This window comes from Pagrus pagrus, assembly GCF_965226575.1.
Source record: "Pagrus pagrus genome assembly, contig: HAP1_SCAFFOLD_497, whole genome shotgun sequence".
Classification (NCBI taxonomy): domain Eukaryota; kingdom Metazoa; phylum Chordata; class Actinopteri; order Spariformes; family Sparidae; genus Pagrus; species Pagrus pagrus.
In genome coordinates this window covers 7,762-19,583 of record NW_028174970.1, presented here as the reverse complement: position 1 = coordinate 19,583, position 11,822 = coordinate 7,762, and the positions used below count along the sequence as shown (strand labels likewise).

At 40.1% G+C, this 11,822-nt stretch overlaps 1 protein-coding gene across 1 annotated transcript; it reads right to left on the bottom strand.

Annotated features, from left to right (window-relative positions):
* Window positions 1-527: 527 nt before the first annotated feature.
* LOC311254159 (estrogen-related receptor gamma) lies at window positions 528-11,342 on the bottom strand (the record flags this gene model as incomplete). The annotated part of the gene is made up of 3 exons (XM_084384560.1): window positions 528-6,271; window positions 10,986-11,148; window positions 11,236-11,342. Coding segments are annotated over 3 exons (515 nt in total), but the record flags the coding sequence as incomplete, so codon positions are not given.
* Between the last annotated feature and the right edge of the window lie 480 nt (window positions 11,343-11,822).

Here is an 11,822-nt window from a genome sequence, read left to right as displayed (position 1 = left end):
TTTTGAGAGGTTGTGCTACCGTTCTGTCGTGGTTTCCTGTTTTATTTTGGTAAATTTATCCTCCATGTGTCTTCTTTTACTTTCCACTTCCTGTCTTTGTGGTTCGTCCACCTTTGTTGATTGCCCCGTTACTTTCAACCGCCTCTCATTAATCTTCCCTCCCTTGTGTATTTAAGTCTGTGTCTTTCCCTCTCTCTTTGTCAGCTTGTCTCGTCTGTTCCCTGGTCCTGTTTTCCTCCTGGTGTCGCTCATCTGCGTTCACACGTCCAGGCTTTTGTTCCCTGTCACTTTCTGGTTTGTGTTCGAGACAAGTCAGGTTCAACTGTTATGTGGGATCAACCTGTATTTTGTGTCTGAACACAGTGTAAACATAATCCTGCACTGTTGGAAACTAGCATGCATGCTCTGTGAACTTTCTCATAAATTATGTTTTTATTGTTTGGTATCAGTCTCTAAACGAAAACAAACTCGTAATCGGAAAACAACAAAATGTGAGTTGAAAAATAAATCAGAGACAAAGACAGGTGTCAAAACTGGAAGCCTGGTTTTAATTGATATTGCTCTACTGTAATAATCCTGAAAGGCATAGTCTGGAGTAACACATGTAATGTTTCAACCCATAGTAGTTTAAGTTACAGAATCATAGGTCTCTCTTTTTGCATTGAACAATATATACAATGTGAAATAAATACATTTACACAAATGGACATTATTGTTGGAGCACACTTGTATGATACACGTCACAAAAATATACAGGTTATTGTTTCTTTTTTTTTTTTTTCATTTACTGATGTGAAGCACATCTAAAATCTACAGACATGTTCTTAATAACACTACAGGGTCTTCTCTCGTACACAACTCTTCCACCACCCAAGGGTCCTTTTGTCTTTAAATATCCTTTGTATCCAAATGTGTCGTCTCTCTCTCTCCCTTCAATATTTTCTTCACATTTGCAAATTCAGGCTGCAGGTTTAGCTGCAGCACGAGTGGCAGTTACATTTGGGGATTAAATACAACTAAATGACTAAACACTGTAGAGCTGTAGATAGACACAGTTTGGCCTTAGCAGATTTCAGGGGGCAGCCATGGTAGATGGTCAATCCTGCCTAAATAACCTTCTGTTTTCCCGCTAAACTATTATTACATACGAGTATTCGCGGCTAATGGATCTAAGTTCCAGATGAGGGCGGTAACATGGTGCCCAAAGTGCAACCAGGTCAAACTCTTTCTATCAGTGGCTCTGCAAAAAACCCAGACAGTCCTTCTTCCAACGCTCCACATAGAAAATACCAGTTTGGTTTGTTGTCATTTATATGGTTTTAACACTAACTGCAAGATAATCTTAATAGCTACAACAGCATGTGGATGTACAACCCAACACAAACAAGTGCAACTCTTGTCTCGTCATTGTACAGTCATTAAAATATTGCTTTTTAACTAAAATCTGTTCAAGGGAAATCCCTTTTGTCTCATACATCCTAACCAGATCTTGGCTATGAGCAGCAAGTTTAATCAAAACCTCTGAAAGAGTCACACGATCTCCCTCCAGATTTCAGCTGGTGGATTTGTTCTTTTTTAGTCATGACCATCATCTTCAATTAATTACTTAATCAACACAGATCATTTGATATTTCTGTAAATTTGGAACTTCTACAAAATCAGTGCTTGCTGCCAGCAGAAATTAAACTTAGTTTGTCTTGAAGCCAAATCCAGCACAGCCTCCATCACCTCAGGGAGACGTGTAACATCTTTCATGGTGTCGAACTGATCAGAAGTACACAGGATTGGTTTGACAACTGACAAATAAATAAAAACAGTAACAGAAGAGAAACAGTCGTAATAAAAAGAGCACCTTTCTTCCATAAGTTGTTTTTAGATTAATGTACAGCAGATGATGATAAGGATTACCATCGTCCTGACAATGAGACTGTGTTTGAAGTTACAATCAAAACAGGAAATTCAACTCTGTCGTTGGGGATTTCACTTACAAATATCTTATATATGCACCTGTGAAATAACTGGTATGTATATTTCCTCTCTAAAAACATTATATGTCGATGTTTAAGACCTCTGATGAGTCCTAGAATCTTTATTTATGCTATTTATGTGTATAAAGAGGTACAATGAGTATAAGAACTGGGGCCGAAGCAGAAACGTGTCCCACGATGCAATGAGTGCACGGTGAAGAGAAACAGCAAGTGCAAATTATAAAAGCTTTTTCTGTAACATTTCCCAAAAAATGTTTAGTCCTAACCTTCACTTGTCCGATCGCTTGTAAAACAAGATATTCTCCTGGAAATGAGCTGAAATCAGGACACAACAACGGGGGGGAAATAAAAAAGTTTTTCATCTTCTTATTTTCTCTTTTTGACTGCTGAAACAGTAAAGATAATGATGACTGAGCCGAGCCGTATGGAAGGCAGTTATGTACAGCGAGTTTATCAAAAAAGAGTCACCTACAGTTCTGAATTACTCAAATGTCCTTTTCATTTCATCGTTATTTAAAACCTAAAGATATACAGTATAGTGTTTATTCTACAGGAAAGTTACACAAATGATCCCTTTTTAAATACTTGTATGGTGTTTCTTCATTTAGATACTAAATATTTAATTATTAATGTATAGTTTGGTAAAGATGAATACTGTAATTTGATCCTGGTGGTCTAGTTTAAGTTACTAGAAGAAGAGCCTTATATCCGGTTCGGTTCATTGGGAGAGAATCCGGTACCCAGACCCCCAGCGGACTGATCCGACAAGACAGACAACATGGCCTCTACTCTACTCTGTGTTGTCTAAAGAAGAAGCACACGGCACAAGAACGGGAATCACCACAAGAAAAAAGTACACAGCAACGCCTCAGAGGACTCAACAGAGGAGGAAAGGAACCGAAACAGAAAGAGGACTTCAAAACAAAAAACAGATAAAATTAAAGAAACAGGTTTTTTCTTGATAGAAAAAACAGCGAACATGAAACACACATCGAGGCTGAACTACATTTTTTTCTTTTTTTTTTTTCTCGATTTTGTTTCCAATAAAATGTCTTATGTTAGAATTATAATCTGTATAATTTACAATATACAATGTTTAAGAAGGCTGAGAAAATACCCCTTACTAATAATACTGATGTTTGATAGAGAGCGTGTGATGTTAGAGATCAACTACACTTAAAACTGCTGCACTCCTCCACTGTGAGTTGCCATTTTATATTAGATTACACCGTCATCTGGATTACACGTTTTGGCATTCTTATTCAGCTTTACAAATAACTTAATGATATAAAACAAAGCTCTCGACTCCCTTCGCCTGTTAAAGCTGTAATCAGTCAGCTGTGCAGTATGCAGTCCATAACAATGAAGTCACTTGACTGGAAGATGTCAGACAGCTTCCTGTTAGCTCTGCTTTCCATTTCTTGCCGCTAAAAAAGTCATTTTTAATGTTGATTTTAAAAAAAGCCTGGATATCACAAAAATACCACTTTAAATGTTACAGGTTTAATCAGTTAAGGTAATTAATTCCGATTTTCCAAAATGCTTTCTGATGAGACCTCTTATACAGGTGTCAATATTGTTTTCTTTTTCTGATTTATTAATTATTTAGATCGTATTAGTTAGGATTGTTGGTTTCCACCATTACAACACCAAGTATCTATGAACAATGAGAACTGGAGCTGTGAGCTAACGTGAAACTGTCGAGTGTTTTAATTTGTTTTTGCGTTAAGTACCATCTCCCTCAGCGCAGATCCAGATTTAGTCAGGTTATTCTGATGGTCCCCACACTTTGCCATAAGTGGCCAAAGAAAAATACCTCAAGGACAAAAACTGTATTACTGAACAGCTGATTTTAAACAAAGAACTGTCTTGTTTGAACTAGATTTAAAGCGACTGGCCACAAGAAAGGTGCAAACATTAGAACCGTGTGGTCATTTCAAACTGGATGTTGGATCTTTTAGCTGCTTGTGTTACTTCCTTAACTCTCATAATAACTATTCTTCACACAGCTTTCATGTAACGGCAGCATTAACATCTCATGTTCCATACTTGTTCCTGCCTCACTGCCTCGAACAGAGGAAATATTGAATGTTATCCAATAGCTTATGGCAAGTTACACAGAGAGAAGCTACAAACTCTCCCTTCCTCTCTCCCGAATTTAAGACTGGCACGTTATGTTAATATTGCAGACTTAGTCCATATGCACAAACCCCTCCTTTAAAAACCACTATTGCTCAGAGTTTTCTAAGAAAACGCTGATTTTGTTAATACATTATTACTTGTTATATTTATATATATATGATAATTGCTGAAAGTGGTCAAGCTGATAGAAAAAAGGAAAGACATATTGATTGATTCAGTTTTAAGAAGACAATATTAATAACAAAAACAAAGCCATGTTATATGTCATATACAGGATGACAGTTATTTACAACCCTAATACTGGTACAACGCTAAGATTATTTTTAAGATAGAAATAAAGAAAAAATAAGGAGTTTGAAAGCAACAATAGTTGTTCTTCAGTCAGATTTGTCAGCACACCTTTCCCTCTGGTTTGTATTGAGTGACTGAAACTCCCTCATCACTCCCTCAATGGATCACAAAATGATCTCTTTACTGACGCAAGAGATGAGCTGGAGGTTGTGAATGCAACGGAGCGAGGAGGGGAGTACTGACGTGATACTTTGCAGTTTTTTGGAGTTTGGGTAATGAGCATGGGCTGGACTATTCTTAATGGCACATAGACGGACTGAAATCTCTATGGACTTGTGTTTGTGTGGAGAGCTACAAACCTGGGCCACTGTGCAGCTGAAAATGTTTCAAACAGACATCACAATCACAAGAGGGGAGTTTGACATCACAGAGAATGTGGACTGAGTTTTCATCTACCAGCTGGACAAGCAGGAATCCATTCTTGACAGGTCTTATTTCATTATTTGTTAGTAACAATTTTTTCTTACTTATAAACTCTGTCAATCAATCACACCTCATGTTGTTTGTATATCTGAAGCATTTTCAGCCATGCCGAGTGTGCAAACACTGATAATACTGATGGTTTGGGAGGCCAGGGGCACTGGTCCTCAACAGATACAACAAATAGTGAAGTTGTAGTTGAAGTAGGGGAGTCATGGGAACCAGGAGCTGAATTTAGGGAGAACCATTAAGTGGTTTCCAATCCTGGTCCTTCAAACTCTGAGCCCTGCTGGTTTTCATCATATCCAGAAACATTTAAAGAACTGGTGGAGCAGAAAACCAGCAGCACTCTGAGGCCCAGCATTAAAAGCCACTGGTAGATCAGAGCAGAAACAGTTTCGGGTTGTGAAAGTTAAGTTTGCTGGCGTCCTCTGAATGGATGAGCTCCATTCTTTGGCAGGGCAAATCTCCTCTTCTTTTCTTTTCTGTCCATCCTTCCAAATTTCATTGTACATGTAATTTGACAACAAACGTCATTAATACTTCTTTAGTGTTCTTTTTTTTCCCCACTCGTCTTCTTCTTGAACACTTAAAAAACTCTGTTGGGGGAAATAGGGAGGGAAAAGGAGACACGAGTGAAGTCTTTCAGTCTCTCAGGACTAAAATGAAGAGTTTCTTTTAAATGTGTCCTTGTTTAAGCGTTCGTCTTTAATAACATCTTAATCGTTATTAAATGCATAAGAGTTTTGTCGTCTTCAATGTTCGGAGTCACCGTGGTAACTGGTAAGTGATTGTTAATAGTTTTAAAAGGAATTATCATCTTCCCTCGGTAAAAGGGGGGTCATGTCAGTCTGTCAGCATCTCCCCCAAAACGAAAGGTCAAGTGAGCGCCCTTTGTCACGGACGGTGGAGGTTCAGGGGTTCAGGTAAGAGGTTTAGGTTATTTGTTTCTTCATAGGGTGATGTGTCAGCAGACATACTTCTGGGACATATTTCTGTGTGTGTGCGTGTGTGTCAGAGTGTGTGCGTGTAAAAGAGCAAGAGGTCATTCAAAGTGAGAGTTTGAGTTGAAGCTCAGGTGGGTCAGACTGGCGTCCGGCTGTCCTTCCGTCCATTCTCCCGTCCTCAGACCTTGGCTTCCAGCAGCTCCAGGAAGAGTTTGTGCATTGGGACTTTGCCGTCCTGCTTGATGCTGTAGAAGTGTTGCACGGCCTTGGTGGAGGTCTGGCGGAGCAGGGGGAGGGTCATGAGCAGCTTGCCCGCCCGGCGGGGATCCTCCTGGTGCTGGGAGGCCTCGTAGTCCTGCAGGGCCTCATGGAGCACATCCTGGAGTTTCTGCACTGCATCCACATCTTCAATGTGCATGGAGTCTGCAGGAGGAAGGAGGAAATATACATGACTGAAATTTAAATGTGAGCAAAAATATATTTGATCAGGTATTTGTAGCATCCACAGACATTGTTTCTTCTTGTATTCCTGTGTTCGGTCCACTACACTGGACATAAAGATTATATAAGTTATCTGCCTCATCTAAAATTTTACATGGTACATTTCAATAGAGGGAAAAAAGTGGGTTCCAGACATGAAGGCAGGCAGATTCTGCAGTGTAGAAAGCTCCCACATCTCTCTCAGAAAATGTTTACAACAGTGTGTGTCTTTGTCAGTCCCTGTGCCCCTCTATCTGCTTTGTTATTGCTCAGTGCTGCAAAGGGGAGCGGTGCTAAAGATTCAATCCTAAATCCAAACAGGCTTAAAGTAGGGATGCTCCTGCAAGCAACAACTCAGGGAGGAATTTCCTTACAGATTTTTAAAAATATTAGGAAGAGTGAAATGCTTCTCTACATTTACATTTGCAGTTAAACCAATGAGAAACGTCTGTGTTTTATATTGCAGAGCAAAGAGAATTTTGCTAAATTTTGTAAACTTTAGAGGTATAATAATGAGTTAAACACGCGCACACACTTAAACCGCCTGTATGCGTTTTAACATTGCTCTTTATGTAGATTTAAAACCTGCTATTTCTAGTGGAAACTAAATCCAGGAGTGAGGCTTTAAATGCAGGAGCTGCTCCTGTCTCTGTCTTTAAAGTGTGGATCTGTGGGTGTGATGAATGGACAGACAAAGAGACGGGTGGGTGGAGAAAAAAGAGATGGACTCGTAGAATGATGGAGAGACAAAGAAACACCTGAGAGTCTATGCTAGTGTTTGTGTGTGTGTGCGCGCATAAGTATTTGTCCACACACACCTGTAATCTCTCTTTGAGCTGGCATGTAAGGTGTGTTTCAGCATATGTGGCAGTAAAAGGCTGAGAATGTCCCTCAATGATAATGCTCCATATTGCCCCTTAGGGAGGCAAAGTCTTAATGTGAGCTGGCCTTTAGCTCCCAACCTCCGATCAATGTCTGCGATCAATGACTACATGCATGTTAAATAATAATCACAAGGCAACTATTGATAGGCCACCACACCCCAACACACACACTAAAGACACACACAAACCAGATCAGACCTATGAGTGGATGTGTACACATAAAAAATGTTAAGGTATTTCATGTTTGGACAAATACTCCCATGTGCACACAAAGTGTGAAGACACAAGCTGATGTATTTGCTCTATATGAACTGCATGTAGCTCTAAAAAATACTCTGTGTTTCCTGACATTTCATGGACCAATCATCAAATTAATTTGTCAAGTACAAAACTGACAAAGAAAATAATCATTTATATACATTTCTGAGCATTTGAATTTTTGTTAAATGTAACTGGTGAATTCAATTAAAACATTTTATATATACCATCCACACTGAAGATGGACACAAGCACATGTACACACTGACAAACCTTGGCAAAGAAAGTATGAACTTAACATGGTCAATGAAACATAAAAATGACACCCCACAGACAAAATGTGTGACCACATCCACACATAAACACGTAGAGGTGCACACTTTCACATACACAAACAAAATCAAATACACATTGTTGGATCTATAGAGTGTAATGCATGTATCAGTATGCAGGACCAGACCAGTCAGAGGGTTGGATTCTATAGGGATCAATAGAAAACTCAGCTTCTGTCGGCTCTCAATTTCCGTTACTTTTTCCCAGTTAAAATAAAAGTGGGTGCTCCACAATATTCTGAGGCAGGGGAGGGGGTCAAATGAAGACATAATATTAAATTAAAACATAACAAACATAAACTGAATGTACAAATTGAGTAATACTGTCAGTCACAAATTAACAAATTATCTCCTTCTGCTCTTTTTCTTATTCTTGGATTTCTAATACGTGGTTAGCTGGAGTACAGCCTGCAATTAACCATAAGTTAAAATGAAGTTTAATGAGTTTCACATTGTTTTTGATTAATATCGTGCGTTTAGTATTTAAGCTGCTAGACATGGCCGCTGCCTGTGCTGTGACCCGCAGTACACTCTCAAGTAAAACAGCAGACGTTAATGAGCACGAGCACAAAAGGCTGTTAAAACACATGTGTTAACATGGAACTCACAATGCACACACACACACACACACACACACGTACGTAAATGAATGCACAGACACACACACAGACACACACACACACACACACACACACACACACACACACACACACACACGTGCCTGCTGTTTCCCATGGCTAGTTTAGCCGTCTTTACATGTGGGGCACGTTTGCTAACATTTCTTAAGGCTTGGCTTCATTAATGCAGACGATTAGCATCCTGTGAATTAATTAGTGTCAGTGCCCTTCAAAATGCTAATGCTAGCATTCTGTTGTCTTGAAGAGCAGTTAGGGAGTCTGGGCAATGATACAAAGTTCTTATTTGGACGTCAGCTGTTTGGATTTCAATCAGTTAAAAGACTAAAGACTATTTGAAATGTGAATTTTCTCAATAGTGAGCTAAACTTTTGATGGATAATTACTCTCTGAATGTATTTGCATATTTTACTTCTATACAATATGACATTCCTGACATGTTACTCAATATTATTAGAACCTAAGAAAATAACCAATAATTTCACATTTTTAAAAAGAACTTCATAACATGTAGTTTATACATACTTAATATTCCACTGCACTGCAAATTGCAATCATCAGAGGGCAATCTGTGGGGGAACTCCATCCCCCTTGTTAGCAAAATGACCAAAATGCATCCCCCTTGTTAACCTGCCATCCCTCTCCATCCCCAAAGCATCTGTACATGGAGCGCACGCTCTACCAACTGAGCTACCAGTGCCCCTTGAATTATTACATTTTCACTGTGCTTTTGTATTTTACCTGGTGCAACTTTTCTAGCCCAGGAATCTCACAGACTAAGTGCATGAAATACAAATGACCGAAATGATGCTACTCAATCAAATCTGTGTATTGCGTAAAGCATCATTATTCAACTCAAGCAGATACGCACACAGGCGTGAGACGAGACGAGAGGAGAGACAGCAGTTGGAGAAAATTGAGAGCGAAAACAGGGCTTTTGAGCAAGAATGGACTCTTACATGTTCATTCTTCCCATGGGGAGTTCAAAATCAGTATGACTCACATCTGAGACTGTGGCAGTCATTAAAAGGAGCAATTTGAGAGACCACTTGAGTTTTAATGGTTTTCTCTGAATCCTGCCATTCTGCCAGTTCATATTCTGTAGCGGGCATAGCGGGGGATTTGTTAAAAATTAACATCATATTGTCTTCCCATGTGAACTGTAAAAAAAGTTTGCATCGGTGTCATGTTTGGCTGTCTAGTCTACACTGTGTGACTGCCCAGAAGCACAGTAACAATAATAGTTGAACATGTTATTTAGAATTGCAAAAGATTGTACGTGTGCACCTCACACATCTGTGCACATGAACCTTTCAGTTTTCTTGTGACTTTGGACATTATTGCTCATTTATGGTTTTGAAATCTGATGCACCAAAGTTTAAATGGCTCTTCCTCTCCAGACATATCAACCAGTCCAGGCCGATGGGAATCTTAGAGGCAACAAGGACTATGTCACACCTGTTTGCAATTAGTTCATCATAACAGCCAGCTTTCTCAACTTTCAGTCTGCCACATTTATAGAGCAACAGACATGCAGACACACACACACACACACACACACATAAACAGCCGAGCCCAGAGATTGATTGTCACATATAGCCTCACAGGAAAACATGTCAATATTTTCTGTATGTGCATGACAGTATGTCAGTATGTGTGTGAGCAAACATCTTCCAATGGCTCATATTTAAGAACACAGTCATCTTATTTCTTATATATATTATTATATGTGTTTACGTATGTATCAGAGAGATGAAGTTTGAGAAAAAGAGTGTGAACGTGTCGGTGTGTGCGTGTTGACGGCAGCAGAGTCAGAACAAAAGGCCCCTCCCTCCCTATTCAAAGCTCTCCCGTTGCATTCTCCCATTTAAACACATTGTATTGACAGCTCCCCCCTTGTAATTAAAGAGTACTGAAGAGCTGGCCTGCTTCCAAGACAAAGTTCAAAAGACGGGTCATGGGAGGAAGAAGGCGTGTGTGTGTGCGTGTGTGTGTGTGTGAGAGAGGGAATGTGTTCATGCGCGCCTGTGTCAGTCAGCTGTCGATGCAGCTGGACACATCAGAGAGGGGGCTTTATCGACAGACTTTGGGTTCTAATGATTTCACCTTATTTAACAGGCATCTGAAGAGACGACTATGCTAATTGTAAAAGGGATTGCCACTTTGTTTTGGGGGGTGGGAGGTGGGTTTCAGGTTGTGTGTATGCTTGTGCGGTGCCTTTGTGTGTATATTCATTTGTAAAATGACTGTAGGCATGTGAGACTATTAAAAGTATGATGCGACAACTGTGTGTGGCTTCAACACTGAAAGTTGGAGGTTTGAAAAAATGTTTGAGAGTGAAAGCATGCGTCGTATGTCGCAGTTGCATCTGTGTGTGTGTGTGTGTGTGTCTGTTTGGATGCAGAGTATTGAAATGAGTCCTTTGATGGTTCAGTTTAAATGAGTCCCATGAGACTGGAGATTCCCGGGATTAACCCTTTCTCCACCAGACAGGTGCTCACAAACACACAGACAGACAAACATCAGCTGAGATTGAAAGATTTCATACCTGAGTTAGCCAAAGCGATGGCCTTGAGAGTGACAAATTCCTCCTTCTCTAGTTTCATAGTTTTGTATTTCTTGACCAGCTGAAGGATGGCGTTGTTCAGGTCCAGGAGTCCAGCTAGCTTTGACTGGTCCTCGTCCATGATGTAGTCCTCAGCGTACACCAACTGAAGAAAAACACAGAGGTTGCAGATTAAAGTCAATCTATACATTTCATGAGAGAAAGAAACAGACATAAAGGTAAAGACACTAACCTTGTCTTCAAATGACAGCGAGCGGTACACAACACGTAGGATCAGGATCTCCATCCATGCACTCTGCAGTAGACTCATCTGGTCTGCCAAGGACAGCGTAGAGAAACCTGGGGAAGAGTGACACAGAGAAGGAAGGGAAAAGAGAGGACTGTTAAATTAAAATGTTCACCCAGAAACAGTCCGCTGCTGTGCAGAAAGAAAAAGCAGAAGATCTCATTAAATATTTTGAATTTGGAGAAATAAGGAAAAATATGGGCTGGCCTGTTTTTGTGAAGTGCTTTTATCGTTTTTAGTAAATCAGCATTGAAAAGTGGAACTAAGGAGGAACAAAGAGAATCAAAAGGAGAGAATGAAGCTTGTTTTGAAGTGAGAGGGTCAAGATCAGCACTCCTCCCTTCCCTCCCTGCCCACCCTCCATCCATCCAGTTGACCAGAGTCCTCCTCCTCCTCTTCTTCCTCCTCCTCCTCTTCCTCTCTCCCCTGTGCCCAGGGCTGTTCTCTGGGGAAAGGCAGGCCTTATCTCCCCCTGACACAACCTCCATGGATCAATGCTGGCCATCGCTGCTGCACCGCTCAAACACACACAC